Genomic DNA, 21,153 nt, shown 5'->3' with positions numbered 1-21,153 from the left:
GTTGCGGATTTGGAAACTGCTATGTAAGGAGTTTTGGTGAGTTCCTGCAGTGCATCTTATTGATGGTACACATTGCTGCCACTGTGTGTCAATGGAGGGAGTGAATGTTTAAGGTGGTGGATGGGGTGTCAATCAAGCAGGTTGCTTTGTCTAGAATTGTGTCAAGTTTCTTGACTATTATTGGAGCTGCACACATTCCAGGCAAGTGGAGAGTATTCCACCACACTCCTGATTTTTGCTTTGTGGTTACTGGATAGGCTTTAGAGAGTTAGGAGGTGGGTTACTCACCGCAAAATACCCAGCCTCTGACCTGCTCTTGTAGCCACAGCATTTATAAGACTCATCCAATTAACATTCTGGTTGATGTAAGCCCCAGGATGTTGGTGCACAAGAGACCAAAATTGAAGAAGCACAGAAACCTCAAGGGTTGTAAGGCTAGAGAAGGTAATAGTGATAGTGATAGTGATAGAGATAGTGATAGAGATAGTGATAGAGATAGTGATAGTGATAATGATAGAGATAGTGAGAGTGATAATGATAGCGATAATGATAGAGATAGTGATTGTGATAATGATAATGATAGGGATAGTGATAGTGATGGGGAGAGGCTAGGCCATGGGGCAATTTGAAAACAAGAATGGCTTTAAAATTGAGAAGTTGCCAGACAAAGAGACAAGGTGAGTCTGCAAGACCAGCAGTGAATTGAGCTTGGTGTGAGTTTGGATATGGCTGCAGAGTTTTGGATGAGTTCTTGTTTATTGATAGTGGAAGATAGGAGGCCTGCCAGGTGAGCACTGGAATAGTCAAATCTAGAGGTAACAAAGGAATGGACGAGGGTTTCAGCAGCAGATGATCTGAGACAGGCTGGAGATGGGGATGTTACAGAGGTGGAAGCAGGTGATCGAGCAGATAGGGAGTCAGAAGCTCTTCTCGGGGTGAAATAGGATGCTATGTTTGTTGATAGTCTAGTTCAGCTTGAGACAGTAGCCAGGGAGAGGGATGGAGCCAATGGCTGGGGAACTGAGCTTGAGGCAGAGATCAAAGACAATGACTTTGGTCTTTCCAATATTTAGTTAGAGGAATTTTCTGCTCATTCAGTACTCGATATCAGACAAGTAGTCTGACAAATGAAAGACAGTTGTGAGATAAAGCTGGGCATTGTCAGCATACATGTGGAACCTGATGTTGTGCTTTTGGAAAATGTAGGTGAGAAATAAAAAGGGACAAGGACAAGTCTTGGGGGACCCAAGAGAGAACGGTGAAGGAGCAGGAAGGGAAGCCAATGCAGGTGATTCTCTGTCACATGCTCCATGTGCCTTTCCAAGGAAAATAACCTTACGTGAAGAACTTAGCACCTCATCACATCTTCAGGATGTCCCAGTGTGCTTCACAATCAATGAATTACTTTCTGAGCTGCAGTCACCGTTATTTAGATGAAATAAGATAAATATTATGGACTGGCACTTCAACCTGTGTCATACATACTGGTTGTATCATACATACTGGTTGTAAATCTCAGTCCTGACACTGGCCCAATATTGATAGCTTTGTATTTGCTTAAATTAAGCATTGGACTGTATTTTACCTGACTGTCACATTGCAAACCACAAATACCTTGCACATTCCATGAAACATTTTTAGCAATTCTGAACACAATTGAGATTTGAGTTTTCCCTCCACTTCTATGTAATTAAAAATAAACCAAATGTACTTTTACTTACAGTTGGACAATCTTTGTTGCAGGTTTTAGTATGACACTGCACCTCATAAAGCCCTGTGATGATGTCCTTCCTGTCAGTGCAAGAACATTCCTGGCAAGACTCCTCCCAGGTCCTTCCAGTCATATGGACAACACCATTGTGAATGCAAACCTGTTCATGGAAATTATGAAATGTCATGCACACAAAACATTGTAACATGTTAATGTACCACATAGCACATATTGTGTTGATACAGTAATATTTCTCACAGTAACACACCCACACACTAACACACATCGCAGTAACAAACAAACTCCATTTAAACCAACATCTTATCCATGATTGAAGTGTCAGCCTAGATTTTGTGTTCAGGTCTTGTAGCAGAGTGAACCTACAGCCTTCGGATTCAGGAGCAAAGTGCTACCACTGTGCAAAGGATGATCCCCCTTAGAGTGACTTAGGTCAAGGTAATATATCACCACTGGTTACATACTAGTAATGTACACTCAGTAATTTAACATCACAATAACATGCAGTCAGTAACATTTTCCCCACATCAATATGCCTTTACAGTACCATATCCTTGCAGTGACATACCCTCACCCTCATCCGTAACATTTCCTCACAGACCCATACACTTCCAGACACATACAAAACCAGGTTCAAGACAGTAACATACATAACTTCAGTTACCTCATTAGGTTCACAATAGGATGTGGTGCAGTTGCAGTCATTTATTACTGACTTGACTGAGTATCCAGTACGGCAGCTTGCTATTTCATTGTTACAACTGCAAACACATTCATATTTGTCACAACACTGAGTCTTTATAACAGACAGTGATCGGTGAGGTGGGCATTTTACAGGCTTGCCTCCGCATTGGTTCCTATTGCAGACTGAAAGCAGTAGAACACTTGCATTAGTCTTTATAAGCTGCTATTTCAATCATTTTAGCATGAATTTTTCTTGAAGATGTTCAAACAGAACAGATAGAACTTTTAGGTGAGAGTTTCCCCACAGCCTTAATTGTACAGTCATGCTCCAGGACTAAATTTGGCAAATGGCTTTCTGTCATGTACCAACTGGTGCAATAAACAGCAACATTGACTTAGCAGTAATCAACATTTCTCCCAATTATCCAATCTGCCACCACAGTGTGTGGTTCATTCAAGTTTATCCAGCAAGTGGTGGACCTCCAGGTTTGCTTCCCAGTCTACGCTAAGTTATCTGACCTTGCTCTAGTGCAGTGGAAGGGGCACTACAGTTGGTTTCAGTGCCCTGTGCTAGACAGGAAAAAATTAGTCAGAGTTTCTAATCTGTTATCCCATTACCACTTCACTAGAAGTGCATGCATTTGATAATACGCTGATGACAGAATTGGTAGTGGTTGTGGTCTCCACTGAATGGAGAGGACATGAATTCTCACAGTCACTGTGCATACATGAATAATGACCGCTTGCTTAAAGGTACAGATAGAGACATACTCTAGCTTCAGGGTTCAGGAAAAGAGGGGGTTGGAGAGACAATTGTGAAGAAAAAGGGGTGCAATATTAAGAGCAACTTGAAATTATTGTTATCATCACTGTGGCGATTGAAGCTTTTTTTAGTAGCTAGAAAAGCCAATATCAAAAGGAAATTCACTTTGTTTCTCACAACCAAGCTGATTTTCCCTAACTGAGGCTTATTGAGTTTATTGACCTTGTGTACTAACATTGTATACTCCAGGGAACAGGTAAAGGAAACCAAAGTGCCTTAGAGAGAAAGAAAAAAGGGGCGAGAGAGAGGGAGTTCAGCAGTTTCAATGTCACATGAACATTCTGATCAGCACCCCTGCCTGCTTTCCATGTTAATAAAATCCCAGAGCACAATCACATGTTGAATAATATTAACTTTCATCAAAACCACTTTAAAACTCAAAAATAGAATGACCTGAATGGTCTTTAACTTGTTTTTTTTGAGTTAGTCTTCCTTTGTAGGGTGCATTTTTCAGCAGTCTGTTCAGAAGCTATGGATCCTCTGAAATGGCCAGGATGAGATCCTGAGCTGAAAGATTGGTTTAGCCCACTTTTAGGGCAAGACCCTATCTTGATAAAGATGTTGAAGCCTGCACTAGGATTGGCAATCTGTAAGTTTGTTGAGGGCTTGGTTGCCACTTAAAATACTGGCTAGTGCTCAGTCAGGAGGCTACATAGCATTTTGTTGGCTTAAGCTTTGAGCTGCCATTCCTAACTGCGATAATCTGACTGGGGGCGGAAGCAAGGCTTTGATGTCCATTTCACTACTTAGAGGGATATTTACCATTTCATATTCATTGCTGCTGAAGCTATGAAGAGAACCTCTGAAAAACATGGTTTTCTGGGACACTTTATCAGAGTTTCACCAACATTTGAATAATATTCATTCCACAAAGACTCTGAAGGCTTCACCGAAAAAGAGTTAAGTACTGGACACCTTATAGGAATCACCAGGAGATAGGGAGTGCTTGGACATGAGCATCATGCTAGCAGTGCCCCTTGATCTGGGTGAGGAATGGGAGGAGCGCATGAGGCCAAGCAAAGAAGGAGAGACGGACAGGAGAGTGAGGTGGACTCCTTCCCCCTTGCAGGCACAGGAAATCCCCCTTTCTCTGGACCTTCTCCATCAGCGCCATAACCAAGAAACTGTCCTCTCTCTCTATCCACCCTGCACACTCCACCCCTTCAGTGGAAGCGAGTGTGAAGAGCCTTCATATACGGCTCCACAAAAAGTGTATCTGATCAGCATTTGAGTGTCAAACCTGCAAGTTTCTGGTTTAGCACCTCTAGGCAAATTCAAATTATGGTAACCCGTAACCAGGGCCAAAACTGTGTGTTAAATCCAGACTTTGGCATGCTTTATTAGCGTCTGTTTTCACCCTTTCAGTAAAATAATCTCACTACTGTTAACTACTCAGACATAACGGAAGACCAATTATGGGGAGGGTAGGCTCACCACGTAAGTTCTAACTGGAGTGTTCCATCTACTTCATAAACATCTACAGTCAACCATCTACCATGCACTGCTAGCAACCATCTGATATGGATGTGTGTTCATTGTAGTCTCACCTTCCAACAGTGCATATTGGGAAATTGTGGGCATACTGCCCACAATTTCCCACTCCAGCCCACTCTGCTCTCCAGCTGGGTGAGGCTCTGTATGGCATGCACACATTCAAAAACTTTATGTTATAGTCCTAGCTCTGAGCCTCATTTCTACATACAAAAGATAGCAAACATGTGAAAAATGACCCCTGAAATCTGAACTCATTTTAAAATCCATGCCATATATATTGCCAATGCAAGGAAGTTTAAATTAAAGCAAGGGTTAAATGACAGATGTAATACATCGCACTGACTTGCAAACTTATAATTCCTCTGGTCACTACATGGAGTAACATCAATAGAGCATTTGTGAAGATTTCCTCTGTGTAACATTTCTGGTGAAATCACAAAACAAACAGAAGAAAACTTTGCAAAGGTGTTTACAATTTCCTTTCACGTGACACCCAGTGCAGCTGCAATCCTGACATATAGTATGAAAAAAGTTAAACAATAAACGTATCGGAAAACTCACCACATTCATAAATTGGCCTGCATTCGCCTGGATTTTTCAGTGATTGAGAACTTCCATCCTCACATATTGGGGGATGTTTCAGGTCACAGTCTAGCAAATCACAAACTACAGAAATGTGGAACATCCATTAGTACAGAACTATAATTTAAAAGCAAAATAGCACAGATGCTGGAAATCTGAAACAAAAACAGAAAATGCTGGAAAAACTCAACAGGTCTGACAGCATCTGTGGAGAGAAAGAGAGTTAACGTTTTGAGTCCGTAAGACTCTTCGTTAGAGCTTTCAAGAGTCATATGGACTTGAAACATTAACTCTGTCTTTCTGTCCACAGATACTGTCAGACATGCTGAGATTTTCCAGCATTTTCTGTTTTTTTTGTTTTAGAACTATAATTTATTCTATTAAACTTTAATTAAACGAAAGCATTGCATGAACAAATAGCACAACAGCCTCAACAACAAAGTTCTCCAAAAATATTTTGTCCTTAAGATCACATCATAGGACAATGACATATCATTGCATAACACACTTATCATAGACTTCTCTCTGCACTACTTTAGTAAGGAATGAATATCAAAGGTTCATATATTCGCACTTAGTAGTGTAATTAAAAATTATCCCATTCCCTTGTCCATATATAAACTCTGGTTAATCTTTGATATCTTCCAATTCTTATGTAAAGTCATTGACCTGAAATGTTCTGAAACTCTGTTTCTCTCCCCACAGATGTTGCTGACCTGCTGAGTGTTTTCTGGAATTTCCTGTTTTTATTTCAGACCTCAAGCATCCATAGCATTTTGCTTTTGTATTAGAAATGTTGTGCTTGTCCTTTCTCTGTCAAAGATTTGCAGAATGAATCATATGTCAAGGATGTGGCCAAGTTCTTGGAAAGCATATTGCAGTGAGGATCATTTATTTTAAATTTGGATTGGACAACTTGCAAATTCTGTTGAGATTTTAGGGAGGCTTAAATACTCTCATGGTCTTTGTCCTTTCTTAGAAGGAGTGCTGCTGTCAGTTCATAACTGTTCAGAAACCAGCGATTTTTAATAAACTATGATCATCATACCAAAGATTTAACATCTGTGTTACCAATGCCTCAAGTATACACCCTTTACAACAACATCTTCCATTGATACAACACATTTAGCATAGTAAAACACCCTAGAGAGCTTCACAGGAGCATTATCAAACAAAATTTGACCCCAAGCCATATAAGGAGGTATTATGACCTAAAGGTTGGTCAAAGAGATAGGTGTTAAGTAGCATCTTAAAGAACAGAGAGGTAAAGTGATGGTGCAGTTGAGAGAGGGAATTCCAGAGTTTAGGCCAAGGCAACTGAAGGAGCTAACTCCAAAGGTGCAAAAATGAAAATGGGCAATGCATAAGAGGCAGAATTGAGGGAGCAGAGATCTCAGAGGCTTGTAGGATTGGAGATTACAAAGATAGGGAACAATAATGTGGAAAAAGACAAAACTTTACATGTGCAATGAGGGATGACTTCAAAATAACACTACTAATGAATCTAAGCTTGCCAAAAAAAATAGTCTGAATGTTGCACTTTCCATCATTCTGTAAACCATCGTTGTTTGTATAAGATTACTAAGAAGTTGTTGCGTGCAGGCAATATATCTTGCTAATGCATTTCAATGTTTGAATCCAAATTATAACTTCAAAATTAAGCACCTTTTTGAAACAATTATCTAAATTTACCTTAATTAATGAGGAAGAAAAAGAATCCATGCATTAAACAAATACTGACCATCTCTTTCTAGTGTAATGTTAAGACACAAACTGCAGTGGTCTATTATTGCTCAGATATCAAAAAGCATTAATGTACTTTGAACACTGCAGCTGAATGCTGGAAATTTCCATACATACCACACACATACTGTGGACAGCACTCATCAGCGTTCCGCTGTAATATTGGTTTTTCACACGGCCCACACACTGGGACTGCAAATAAGGAGGAAAACAGCAGGAAGTATCAATATCAAAAGCAACAATCAAAACAAGCTTCTGCTTTTTAGACATATAGATTGAACTTTGTGGACTGCAATATTAGTAAGATGTAGGAACACCTGTCAGTTCATTGAAGCAGAAATTTGGCGTGTTGAGGTTAATGAGAGTATGAGATTAATGAGAATGTGAGGCTAATGATAATGAGGTTAATGATGGTGAGGTTAATGAGAGTGTGAGTTTAACAAGAGTGTGAGGTTAATGAGGGTGTGAGGTCTATGAGGGTGTAAGGTCAATGAGGGTGTGAAGTTAATGAGGGGGTGAGATTAATGAGTGTGTAAGGTCCATCAGGGTGTGAGGTCAATGAGGGTGTGAAGTTAATGAGGGGGTGAGGTTAATGAGGGTGTGAGGTTAATGAGAGTGTGAGGTAATGACAGTGTGAGGTTAATGAGGGTGTAAAGTTAATAAGAGAGTGAGGTTAATGAAGGTGTGAGGTTAAAGAGGGTGTGAGGTTAATGAGAATGTGAGGTTAATGAGGGTGTGAAGTTAATAAGGGTGTGCAGTTAATGAGGGTGTGAGGTTAATGAGAATGTGAGGTTAATGAGGGTGTGAAGTTAATAAGGGTGTGAAGTTAATGAGGGTGTGAGGTTAAAGAGGGTGTGAGGTTAATGAGAATGTGAGGTTGGGGTGTTGAGATTAAAGCCAACATGATTCCAAGTTCAGTATGTGTTGTTTGGCCATTTTATCAAAGTGTCGCATATAACTACTTTTTAAATAAGTTAGTGAAATAATTGGATATTGTCATGACCATGGACATACAAGCAAAGCTGGCTGAGACTCTGAGGTAACCACTTGCTGGAAAATTCTTACGTGGATTACTTCACCAACTAGTTCAGAGAGAATGGAATGTCACACTTTAAAGGTGTGATGTGGCCTAATTCAGAAGGAGGCTCTTCAAAGAAAAAGGTACAATGCAAACTGAATGGTAATCTCCCGTGGTTGCAGAGGTAATGGAAAATGATTATCATCTCAGCTGGAACCACATCCTGTTGAGTTATATCCCAGACTGTGTACATGAGATGAGTTGAAAAGAAAACAGATCTGGGCAAAAGACATGTTTGTTTTTCCCTTCCAGGAATACACAAGGAAAGGAGTTTAAAACAGCCAGCTGCAATCCTAGTTGTGTAGACTGGTGTTCTGTTCCAGTATCTATGTGTGTTGTGAAGGTCACAGGTGAAGAATACTAACTGGGCATCTCTGCACTTGCAAGTTAAAAAAAACTATTTCTCTCTGATTGTTGGAAGCAAGGCACAAGTCAGCAAAGCCACAGTTGAAAAGGAAACAGGACAACTCCTTTCAGCTAACCTGTAGAACCAAAAATCTCCAACCCAAGTGCTCAACTGCCAAAGTCAGCGCTACCCGAATCAACACAACATAACGGCCACAACATTTCGCCATCTACTCCTCATGGACAAGCCAAAGGATTGATTGGTATATATTTTTAAACTTTTGTTTTTGGACTCAATATCTCATTTCTAATCTGTGTTTATGTGTATTGCATTTTTATTATTTTTCCTCACGTTTTGTATCTAATAAACTCACTCTTTCTTTGACTCAAGATAGCCTGGTTCAATTGGCTCCTTTTAAAAATAAATACATTTGGACTCAGAAAAGGTATCCATGAGAGAAGGGATCCTTTATAAATTAACCTTGTTGCAACCAACCGAGGCAGTTGAATAAAGAAAGGGAGCCCGTTCATTCCACCTCAGCTGGGGTAGCTCATCCATTATCATAACAAATTGGGGGAACCTCACCCAGGGACTGGTCTTAACAATATCCAAACATCAAAGTTGAATCTTCTTAAGAAACTGAAGTCCAAGAGTAGGTGCATATTTTGAAGGACTAGAAAAAACCCAGAAAAAGGCCACACAATCGAAATAACCCAGTTAAATGCCAAGAGGAATTTCTGATGATGTGAATTATATTTTACCTGTCACAGTGGGACATGGTCTGTTCGTGCAGTTGATCTGCCTGTTGTCTAAACACATGCACAACTGGCAAGGTTTGTCATGTGGTATCCAAGTATCCAAATGCTGAAAAAGAAAAGCAAGATATTAAAAACCCTGCCCTGCCCAATATTACTACATTTTATGCTGGAGGCATTGTTCATCCTGTTGTTACATTGTTGAAAACACAATGTTATCATTTCACTTTGATTTAGTTTTCTTGTCTCTTTCATCAAATACTCTTGCCTTCTATCTTCAAATTAATTACAAAATGAACTCCTGACGTCACCACGCCCCATTTAAATTTTCAGGAAGGTGGTGGCTCAGCAAAATCAGCTGCGCACCCGCCAACCTGTCAATGGCCAATTGAAGCCATTGACAGAGCAATTAAAGTAATTAGTGGACCTGCCCGTCCAACCTTAAGGTTGGTGGGCAGGCCCAGAGCCCTGGCAGGAAGTAGGAAAAAACTCATCCCACCCATGAATGAGGTTTCATGTAGGGTTTTAAAAATTTTAATAAAGTTTTTTTGGAAACTATGAACATGTCCCAACTCATGTGATATTGTCACATGAGGGGACATGTTACGGTAATTTTATTTTTCTATTTTGAGCTTTTTCACATTTAGAGCCAATCTCCCTGAGGCTGCACTTAGCCTCAGGCAGATTAGTGTTCTCTTTCATGCACATGCGTGAAAGAGCGCACTCTTGATTTTAGGAATCCCACACCCAACCCCCCCCCCCCCGCCCAACCCAGCACAGGGAGCGCATAGCGCTTCCGTGCGGACGTCACGCTGGGCGGACCTTAATTGGCCCGCCCACATAAAATGGCGCCGCGCCTCCGATCGGAACCATGCCCGCACACAACCCTGACAGGGGGAAAAATTCAGCCCATAAAGTTTGTAATAAAAGCCATTTAGCCCATTAAACTGGCTCCTTCTACAGTGCAGCAACCCCACAATCACTATATTCCCTTCATATTCTCTTCCCCTCTCTGAACTTCTGCTATAAATTGTTGATTATTCTCCAGACAGATCTGTACATAGTTCAAGTTTTTTTTTTGTTTGCATTTCTTGGTTTGTCTAATTAGCATATATTTTGAAGTCCAATTAATTATGTGGCATTTGTCTTTTTATTTCCAAAGCCTATTACGGTGCTGCAGTATGTAACATCACTTTGTCTTTCCCCACTATCTTCGGAGGCACTACCAAAATAAGAGTCTACTGCCAAGGATCATATGTGAAGTGTGGTCAGTCTTCAGGTAATTCCAAATGCCAAGCATCAAGTAGTCTTCACATTTCAGGGACTCAGTTGAAACTTCTAAGAACTCAGAACATCAGAAATGGAACTTGTACATTAGAATAGCATGATTATAGAGGAGAGTTCATTAAAGCTTTTGAAAATGTCACATTTTACATCAGACAAGTTTCAGAGTTGACTTAGAAAAGCTTGTTTGAACGCGCACACAGTTGTGTCTCACATGAGTATACACAGATCCCACTATATTTATAACAAAGGGAAAAATTCTTAATCCGTCTGCCTTTTATTGATTGCAGGCATTTTAATTACTAAAGGAACCACAACTAGTGTTCTGACCAAACTCTTTAAGTCCCTTTATCAGGCCCAGTCATCATACAGGATATTTTACCAATGGATCCACTTCCCTACCTTTTCCCTTGTAGCAAATTGGTGCTAACGAATTTGATTAAATCATTGAAAAATTCATAGCCAACATTCACTTAATGATGGCAAAAAGGATCAACTTGAAATGCTGAAGCTAATTTTAACCTATCTTGCTGAATGGGATGCCCATGGGATTGGTTTTACAACCATCCCAATATTACAATGCACTGACATTCATGGAGAGAAAAACCAGGTTGAGTGTAAAACTAGTTTGCACCAATCCCATCAGTTTCCTAACTGGGTTTAGGTTAAAACTGTCCCCAGCTAACAGTCTCTCTCACCAAGCTACTGTGTGACCAGCTCAGAATTCCTAGCATTTTATTTTTTTATTTCAGATTTTAGCATCTGCAGCATTTTGGTTTTGTTTTTGGTTGGTTTCAAGTTTCCTAGTTTTACATCTTGAGTCTATATCTGTACCTGATGAGGGGTTTGCTGATCATCAGTACATTGAGTGCACACGTCAACAGTGACACATTTTCCTTTCAATAGCACCTTCCCTTCCGGACAGAAGCAGCCTTCAGTTGGAGAAGTCAGACAATGCGTGGTGTTCTTTTGCATAATGCTATCACAATGGCGGATGCAATCTACCCCACAAGGTTCATATACGAGCGAGTTGGGGCAATGGATAGCTAAAAGTAAGGAATAATATTTTAGGCAAGCAGCTATGGATAAATGCAAATTGTAAAAGTTTGTGCTGAATTTTATGTGCCCCCAATGGGCATGTTTCCACATGTAAGATAGGTAGCCACCCATCCCACCACCTTCCCACCCAACCTCGAGCTCAGCCTCATAATAATTTGCGGGGGGGGGAGGGAGGGGTGCTGGAATCGGCAGCCTGCCCACTATTTTTAAATGAACAATTAAGCGTCAATTAGGCTTGTTATCAAACCATATGACCCTGATAATATGCTGCCTACACCATAAATTGTTTGGTGTGAGCAGCAGAATGGGAGCAGGAAGGCCAATTTTTCACATCAAGTTGCTAAAGGGAGGGAAGAAATGGAAATCATGCTTCAGGGGCTTCCCTGTGCCGATTGCGGGGTGGCCACCCCCTTAACTTCCTATCTGCACCCTCCCTTAAACCCAGCCCCTCCACCACCCCCCCATCCCCCTCACCACCTCTCTCCCTAACCTACCCAAACACTTCCGGCCCAAGATCCCAGACTTATCTGCTCCAGGGATCCAAGGCCTTGGGCTCCCGTCTTCACCAGCAGTCCCAGCAGCAACCAATGATGGAGCTGCTGGCCAATCTGATTGGTCGGCAGCTCCAGAGGGCAGGTCATTGGGGTGGAAGTCCAACTTGGCCCTTGTTAATCAGCCCTGCAGCACTTCATTGCTGTGGGGTGGGTTGGCATGGAGCAAGATTTCAGAGAACGATGGGAAATGCCCTTCTGTGATAAAGGGTTTTGCAAAATGTCCTTCTGTATTTCGTTCAACATGTATTAAGAGTGTCCAGCATTTGCAGGATAGGTTTGGTCATCTCTACATACATACATACATACCTGCAACCAAAACTTAATGTCAATACAATCCAAAAAAGCAGCAATATTAATGTGCAAGAAATACCCGTGTGCACGTAGTTAAGTGGGACAGGAAAATATATCCTGTGTGCAACATGTTCATCAGCCAAGCTCCATGGTTGGAGTAGTACAGGGATGCCATCTACACTTTGGGAATTTTGGAACTGGGATATAGCTCTGTGCCTCTGTCGGCTAGATCCCTCCTGTCCACAGGCAATGTGGTGACTGCAATTCTACTTGCTAATGATAATTAATCACTTGCTTAGTGCATTTGTGGGCACCCTGTTGACTTTTGTCCTGAAATGAGGTGATCAAATTCAGAACTGTGTTCAACCCCAGTGAGACTCTACATTGCCAACACATCTCACAAAGTCAGGGTGGCTGTATAGCCGAAGGAACTGCATACGTGCAATAGACACATTGCATTTCAGCTCACCAGGGCATAATAAAATGGTATGCAGAAAAGATTCAAGATAAAATCTTGGCATAGGAGGAGGAATTAGCCATTCATTCTTTCAAGTCTGCACCACCGTGCAATTAGATAATGGCTGATCTCCATTTATCCACCCTTCCTAATTCCTTTATACCTTTACCCAAAAAAAAAACTAACACTCTCAATCCTGAAATCTCCAACTGTCTCAGCATCTACAGTCTTTTGGAGGGGAGTGTTCCATATTATTATGACCCTTTGAGCGAAGTAATGTTTCCTGATTTCAGTTCTGAATGGCTTGGCTTTAATCTTAAATTATGCCCCCTCATTCTGGATTCCACCAGCTGAGGAAATCCACCTTATCTATCCTCTGGATTCCTCTTAATATTTTAATCATACATCTAATGGCAGGGATGGATCATTTTGTGAGAAGTAAGTCCATGCATCACGTGCATTGAGACTTTCTCACATTGCTGCTGGCTGTTTGTCCAAATAGGGCAAAGATCTATAAAAATGTGCTTACGGCAAAAATCATTCGACCTCCACTTGACGCAGATGCCCAGAAGTTTGCACCTGAAGCTGTACGCTGAGATGGAGTCACAGATGTCACTGCCATTACAGACCTTCTGTTGGCACAGTCTGAGGTATGGCTGTGGATCAACTACTTTGTGGCATTCATCAAATACTGAAGAGTGCAGAATGCTGCACTCGTCCCCTGGCCTTACACATTCCAGTTCCTTTGGCACTTGTTCGACACAACTCTGTGATATCGATTCTTTCAGAGTCCAATCATTTATAAAGGTGAGGCTTTCTTCAGCTACAGAACCATCCCGGAGTTCAAAGTCATTTAACTGTTCATTGTCACATGTTCCTGGGTACAAACAAATAAAAAAAAGTGACCAATGAGAATGTTAACAACAACTTGCCCCACCTTTAACATAATAACACATTCATTTCACAGGCAAGTTATCAGACAAAATTTGACACATCAGGAGATATTAATATAGGTGACCAAATATTTAGTCAAAGGGGTAGTTTTGAAAGATGGTCTTAAAGGAGGAGAGAGTGAGGTAGGGAAGTGAAGAGGTTTACAGAGAGAATTCCAGTGCTTAGGCCTAGGCAGCTGAAGGCAAAGCCACTAATGGTAGAACAGTGAAAATTGGGGATGCGATTTTCCAACCACTTTGCTTTCCCAATTATCAAAGCAAAATGATACATTCATTTAAATCCAATACATGGTTCAAAAAAAGCATTCAGCACATCTAAATTTCATCTCAGCTGTAAAATCTTGGCAGGATGGTAAACTGTGGAGTTGACTGGGATCTCTGATTTCAGGATATTTCATTTGAAAGCAACATTTAGTTCATGTGAGAGAATAGGAAGGCTGATCTCACATATACCCTTTTAACTGGGTAACAGAATGAAACTTGCAAAGGCCTGGGACAGTGAAAACAGGTGGCTATAGCCAGAGGTACATAAAAAATAAATTGAAAAAAAATCTATGAAATGTGGACAAGGATAGGAACTTCAGTTAACTTGCTATTGTTAGAAAAAACAAAGAAACATACATAAGGGAAAGAAAAGTTCATCAGACCCATTTCAGACCCATTAAGCTCACTCTATTGAATAGATGGTGTAACCTTGTGAATAATGCTGTCACCTCTAATTAATGCAGTCTCCTGGGAGAGGTCAAAGTAACAAAGAAAAAGACCTATGGTATGCGCTGTTGACAGTCTGATATATTTTCCCAGCTCCCAGCCCAACAGTTACATACTCCCAACAGTCTGTTATGTGTTCCCGACAGGTCTGATCTGTGCTCCTACAGGCTCCAACGTATCTGGGGTGTGCTTTTTAAAAACAAGTCATCCCTTGTGTTTTGATACTTGGGAATTGATTGTATTTTTTTAGAAAAAGACACTGTTTACAGGTCAATAATATCTACAAATGACTTGGCAGAACATTGTACATCACACAGCTTTTCACCACTCACCACAAAGTCCAGATACTTTGGCAAAGAACAAGGTAGGAGAAATCCAAAGGCCAAAAAGATTGTTCAATGGACTGTAGACAAGAATTAACCCCAAATCTGGGATATTTGCTACAAAGCTGCTGGACCCATGGTCAATGATATCCATGTTCCCAACAATTAGAGGTAGAAAGGCTAATTTTCCATTGACTGAAACCTAACGGAAAGAAAGAATAGGGAATTGATTAAAATTCTTATTCATGAACAAGATGTGCCAGATCCTACTCTCACCCTGATTTTAATAATATTTTTCTAAGCTCAGTAACATTTTCTTTAATTGGTAAATAAAAACTATTTACATAGTACCCTATCACAGAATTCAAATCTCCCAAAATTGCTGCACATAAAATGGATAATTTTGACCTGCTAGTCAAATGGAAAAGATTTGAATGTACTCACTGTCATATTATCATGTAACAGAGTCACAGTATTGAACTGCTTTATTTCAATTGATTTGATACAGTTTTCATTGGCAACCAAGTGACATGGGCCCTTATGAATGATTATTTTTGTATCTTGACTTTCAACTTGTAGTAACATGTAAGAGCAGCTTCCAGTTAATGAGAACTCGCGCCCATCAAAAGTAGAAATCAGTGTTTTTGCAGTCACTGTGCATACACCTGTTAATAGAAGAAGAAAAGGAATGTAATTCATATTATATGGCACATACAGCTCAGAAATAGGCCATTTGGCCCCACTGGTCTATACCAATGTTTAAGCTCCATACAAGCTTCCTCCCACCCTATTTCATCTAATTCTATCAGCATATCCTTCTGTTCCTTTCTACCATGTGTACTTATCCAGGTTCCCTTGAAATGCATCTATGCTAAATATTTTAATTGCTCCATGTTGTAGTTAGTTTCACATTTTACGCACTCTCTGGGTAAAGAAGTGAGACTTAAATTCCTTACAAAAACAGAAAAACTCAGCAGGTCTGGCAGCATCGGCGGAGAAGAAAAGAGTTGACGTTTCAAGTCCTCATGACCCTTCAACAGAACTGATTGAATATTAGGAAAGGGATGAAATATAAGCTGGTTTAAGGTGTGGGGGGGAGAGAAGTTGGGGGGGGGTGGTGGTTGTGGGGACAAGCAAGCAGTAATCGGAGCAGATCATCAAAAGATGTCACAGACAAAGGAACAAAAAAGTGTTGAAGGTGATGATATTACCTAAACAAATGTGCTAATTAAGAATGGATGGCAGGGCACTCAAGGTACAGCTCTAGTGGGGGTGGGGTGGAAAGACTAGGAGGGCATACAAGATTTAAAAATAATCGAAATAGGTGGGAAAAGAAAAATCTATATGAATTATTGGAAAAAACAAAAGGGGGAAGAAACGGAAAGGGGGTGGGGATGGAGTTCAAGATCTAAAGTTGTTGAATTCAATATTCAGTCCAGAAGGCTGTAAAGTGCCTAGTCAGCAGATGAGGTGCTGTTCCTCCAGTTTGTGTTGGGCTTCACTGGAACAATGCAGCAAGCCAATGTGGGCAAGAGAGCAAGGTGGAGTGTTAAAATGGCAAGTGACAGGGAGGTTTGGGTCTTTCTTGCGGACAGGCCGCAGGTGTTCTGCAAAGCGGTCGCCCAGTTTACAGTTGGTCTCTCCAATGTAGAGGAGACCGCATTGAGAGCAACGAATGCAGTAGACTAAGTTGAGGGAAATGCAAGTGAAATGCTGCTTCACTTGAAAGAGTGTTTGGGCCCTTGGACGGTGAGGAGAGAGGAAGTGAAGGGGCAGGTGTTGCATCTTTTGCGTGGGCATGGGGATGTGCCATAGGTAGGGGTTGAGGAGTAGGGGGTGATGGAGGAGTGGACCAGGGTGTCCCAGAGGGAACGATCCCTATGGAATGCTCCCAGGGGGGTGAAGGGAGGATGTGTTTGGTGGTGGTATCATGCTGGAGTTGGCGGAAATGGCGGAGGATGATCCTTTGAATGCTGAGGCTGGTGGGGTGATAAGTGAGGACAAGGGGGACCTTATCATGTTTCTGGGAGGGAGGAGAAGGCGTGAGAGTGGATGCGCGGGAGATGGGCCGGACACGGTTGAGGGCCCTGTCAACGACCGTGAGTGGAAAACCTCAGTTAAGGAAGAAGGAGAACATGTCAGAGGAACTGTTTTCGAAGGTAGCATCATCAGATCCTTGTTGGATTATTAGTGATTATCTTATGTTTATGGCCACTAGTTTTGGATTCCCCCCAAATGGGAAACCTTTTCTCTACACCTACCCGATCTAACTCCATCATAATTTTAAAGAACATGACATGGTAAAGAAGAGATCGTCTGGGCTTTTTGTGCTTCAGTTTAACATCAGTTTGAAATCTCTCAACATGAACTGCTTTTAAAATGTTATTTTTTTCATTTGAAGCAGCAGTATAGATCTGAGTGACAAGATTGGTGGCTCAGGGCCTGCAACAAAGACTAAAGCACATAATGTAGGCTGATTGCTCAATGCTGTATTCTCAGACAATTTTCTAAAGTGCCTTTTATGTCTTCAATGCATCCCAAAGTGCTTCATGACCATTTAAATATTTTTGAAGCACAGTCATCGACCCGCATTTTTGCAGAATCACAGAGACTCTGCAGACCTTCCAAGGGACCCAGAGCTGGAAATCCCACTTCCATTTCTGGCAGATCACATTTTTGTTGTTAGGAGAAAAAAGGTGGGATATGATTCAAACATGAGAGAAACCCAACTCAGCAGGGCCATTTAAACTCAGTGTTAAGTTGAAATAGATCCCATCTTCGCTGTAGCAATGGTCTTAATCCACAGTGTGTGAGTTACAAGTTTTTAGAATAGACATAAATGCTCTTGAAGGGCAGAGAAGGTCTGTGGAACTGTCATGCTGTGAAGTTATATAAATACCCATCCCTTTAAAAATAAAAAAACAGCCTGTCTATGTCAGTAAGGTGAAAAAAAAACCTTTTCCAGCAGTTACCATAGCTCCTTATTGTCATTTCCATAAGGGTTATCATTGTATCATTTGTCATGATAATGAAGGCAAAAGCACTGAATTGCATCCGGAAATATTGGACTTTAAAAATAAGGCCTGGGTTTTTTTTTAAATGCACACAAGCCACTGGCTGGAATGCTGCAGGGTGACTCCCCAACAGGTAATGGAATACTAGCCTGTTGCCAGTACTTCTAAAGATATCCAGAAACTAATTGCTCCCTATTGTCTCATCAAGAAACCCTGTGAGCAATGCCTAGACTGATTTGCAAATTCACTTCCCACTTGGAAACCAACTATTCATCTACCAGAGTCAATTCTACTGGAACCTTGAAATCGACCATTCGCCTAGTAAAGTCAGTGCTATTGGAATCTTGAATCACAATGGCCGTATATATATATATATATATATATATATATAAATATTCACTTACCTCAAGCTAAATTTTACTTTTAATCTGTTTGACCATATATGCATGTATTATATCTTTTCTTGCCTTTAGTAGTTAATAAACTTACTCTTACCTTTAACTCAAGAAAGTCTGATCAAATTGGCTCCTTCAAAACCAGAATGATTGGGTCTGAGAAAAAGGTATCCGTGAAAGGGATCCTTTTTGATTAAATGTTGGGCAGGATCTTTGGCTCAGCGAGTGTGGCGGGGCACGCTCACTGAGACGTAAAATGATGCGGGGTGATGCTGGGTGTGCATCCCGAAGTCACTGCATGTCATTTAGATTTTCAATTTGGTGGGCGTGTAGCCAAGTCAGCTACGTGCCTGCTGAACTGTCAAAGGTCTATTAAGGCTTGTTAAAAAGCAATTAAGGCAATCAGCTGAGCTGCCCGTTCAACCATAAGGTTGGCGGGCAGGCAAAGAGCCCAGGTGGCCTTCACATTTTTCATGGAACCTCATCCATGGGTGGGATGAGGTTTCATGAATGATTTAAAATTTTCAGAAAAATTTTTATTAAAATTAATGCACGTGTCCCAGCTCATGTGACAGTTTCACTTGAGGGGGCATGTCATAAAATCTTTTTCAACACTTCATTAGGCTGTTTAAACTTAAAACATGCATGAGCGCACTCCTCAGGCAACTCAGCCCTTCCACACAGGGAGTGCACAAAGCTTCTGGGCGCACACCACGCTCGGCGGACCGAAATGGCGGCACCCAGCCAATTGGGGGCACTGATCAGCTGTACTCCCTTCTGTGCCTGCCCCCGCACAAACCACCTGATGGGGCGAAAATTCTTCCCCTGGTTGCGACCAGCAGCAGGGGTGGGAGTGCTGAATAAAGAAAGGGAGCCAGTTCATCCCTCCTCCATAATTTGAGGGTATCCCAGCCACACGATGATAAATTGAGGAGTCTCGCCTGACCAACCTGGGTGTTGGTCGTAACACATTATTAATGCTTGGTTGTTCACCAACCTATAATTATCTCAGCAGGAGTTCCTAAGTTCAAAGTTTGATTGACAACTGAAAGGGGTTATGAAAAGATTAGCTGTCTTAGACATGGGATTATTAAAAGAAGGCTATTTGTTTTTGCAAAGGATTTGATATTGAGGGGATTTAAAAGTTTTGAATGGACTTTCTTGAATGGGAATTTTAAAAAAATATAGTAAAGTCTTTAATAGATACTTAGAACTTTATTTTACTTCACCTCAACGTGGCTCTGGAGTCTGCCCAAGGTGGATACTGGGCGAGTTGGCATGGAAGGTGTAAGGGATGGTACGTAGGTGACATGAGTTGGAATTGAGTTGGCTTTGGGGCTATAAGTGGCCATGGGGGTAGATGCAGGGTATGGTTGGGATGGAGGCTATGACAACCGTGTGGGGTGGGTGAAGGGGGGCATGAGTCAGCATGAGTTACCATGGATGGGGCATGGGGAGTGGGCGGTGGAGACGAGGGGGTGTGCGGAGTGAGGGCTAATGTTCCATGCTCCTTTTCGAGGAAAGTATGATGGGATCTTTAACATCTACTTGCACAGACAGACAGGCCTTTAGTTCAGCATTTCAGCTGAAAGACAGCGCCTTATATGACATAGCATAGTACTATCTGCTTGGACTATCTGCTCAGTATTTGTTGCAGGCCATGAACAGACAATCTTCTGACTTGGAAGTATCTTGTCATTTAAAGAGAAAGGTTCAAATTAATATTGAGCTATAATACAAAAGAGTTCCAACAATCTTTTCCTTAATATGTCGATTTGTTTTCTGCTTAGCTATTCATTTCTTTTTATATTACTTGATGTAGTAGTTATTGTAGTCATGCCCTGTTGCGACTGTGGCCTATTTACCACATCCCCCCATCAATTCCCCCGAGGCATATGGACCTCAGAAGACCTGAAATTTAATAGGGTAAATTTTCATCTTTATCTCATAGGCCTGATTTTTTTGGATGGTGGGGACTCGCTTCCCAGCTGACTCTGAGTGCCCTGCAGCAATTTCACACTCAAGTGAGCGTTAGGCAGCTGCAAGTGGAACTCCTGCCCCCTCACTCGGGAGGAATTCCGGCCTTAGATTGGCCAGCAGCTCTCCAGTCCCTGCAGTGGCAGTGCTGCTGTGGACAGAAGAATATATGCGGGAGGATGTTGAAGCTTAAGTCCGGGCACTGGTGACCCCGGTAAGTTCAAGGAGTCCAAGGGCAGGGACGGTAGCAAAGGCCTGGTTGGGGGGTGAGGGGTTGTAGGCTGGGTGGGGTGGGCACGTAGGGAGCGAGATTGGGGGAGAGACCGGGGTGGGAGGGAGGTCCAGATGCCACCTGACCTTAAGTGACTTCAGAAGGGGGCTTCTGATGGAGGCGCCACCCTCCTGCCACTCCCGCTTGAGATGTAACTTTGTTCTCTTTTGGGCTTTCCCCACGGAAATTCAATCCTCCCACCAGCCTAAAAATTGAGGCTGGGCTGGAAACTGCCTTTCAATGGCCACTTAAAGGCCTCAATTGGGACAAGGGTGGGCTCCTTGTCTGAGGCCTTGCCCACCCCTGTGTAAAATTGCTGTCTGCTTGGGTCAATTGGGAACCCGGAGAGAATCCTGTCCCTTCAATTTCGCGCTCTCCCCACCCCGCCCAAAAACCCACCTGTGGGGTAGTACAAAATTCTGGTCATAATTTTCATCCCATTAAAACCAATGGAATGAAAACCGATTCTACTATATTTGGAATATTTAACTCTCTGTGTCTCTTGGCCTGCATGCACAACAGTAACATTTGATATTCATCTTTTATCTAGTCATCCAAGATCTTGTGCTCAGAGTCGACCCCAGGAATGTTGGCTGCTGCATCTGCTCTCTATGGTCTGCGGGAGCAGTT

At 41.7% G+C, this 21,153-nt stretch overlaps 1 protein-coding gene across 1 annotated transcript in view; it reads right to left on the bottom strand.

Annotated features, from left to right (window-relative positions):
- The window catches only part of vwf (von Willebrand factor), a 117,964-nt gene that overhangs the window by 25,905 nt on the left and 70,906 nt on the right, over positions 1-21,153 (bottom strand). Inside the window, exons 35-43 of the mRNA XM_041202224.1 lie at positions 15,311-15,531; positions 14,876-15,068; positions 13,409-13,756; positions 11,353-11,564; positions 9,241-9,343; positions 7,173-7,247; positions 5,292-5,396; positions 2,394-2,596; positions 1,722-1,871 (exon numbers count right to left, since the gene is read on the bottom strand). Of these exons, the coding sequence (XP_041058158.1) occupies positions 1,722-1,871; positions 2,394-2,596; positions 5,292-5,396; positions 7,173-7,247; positions 9,241-9,343; positions 11,353-11,564; positions 13,409-13,756; positions 14,876-15,068; positions 15,311-15,531 (1,610 nt within the window). The remainder of the gene's footprint in view (positions 1-1,721; positions 1,872-2,393; positions 2,597-5,291; positions 5,397-7,172; positions 7,248-9,240; positions 9,344-11,352; positions 11,565-13,408; positions 13,757-14,875; positions 15,069-15,310; positions 15,532-21,153) is intronic.

Source organism: Carcharodon carcharias, chromosome 13 (assembly GCF_017639515.1).
Source record: "Carcharodon carcharias isolate sCarCar2 chromosome 13, sCarCar2.pri, whole genome shotgun sequence".
In the NCBI taxonomy this organism is placed as follows: domain Eukaryota; kingdom Metazoa; phylum Chordata; class Chondrichthyes; order Lamniformes; family Lamnidae; genus Carcharodon; species Carcharodon carcharias.
This window is presented reverse-complemented; position numbering and strand designations above follow the sequence as displayed.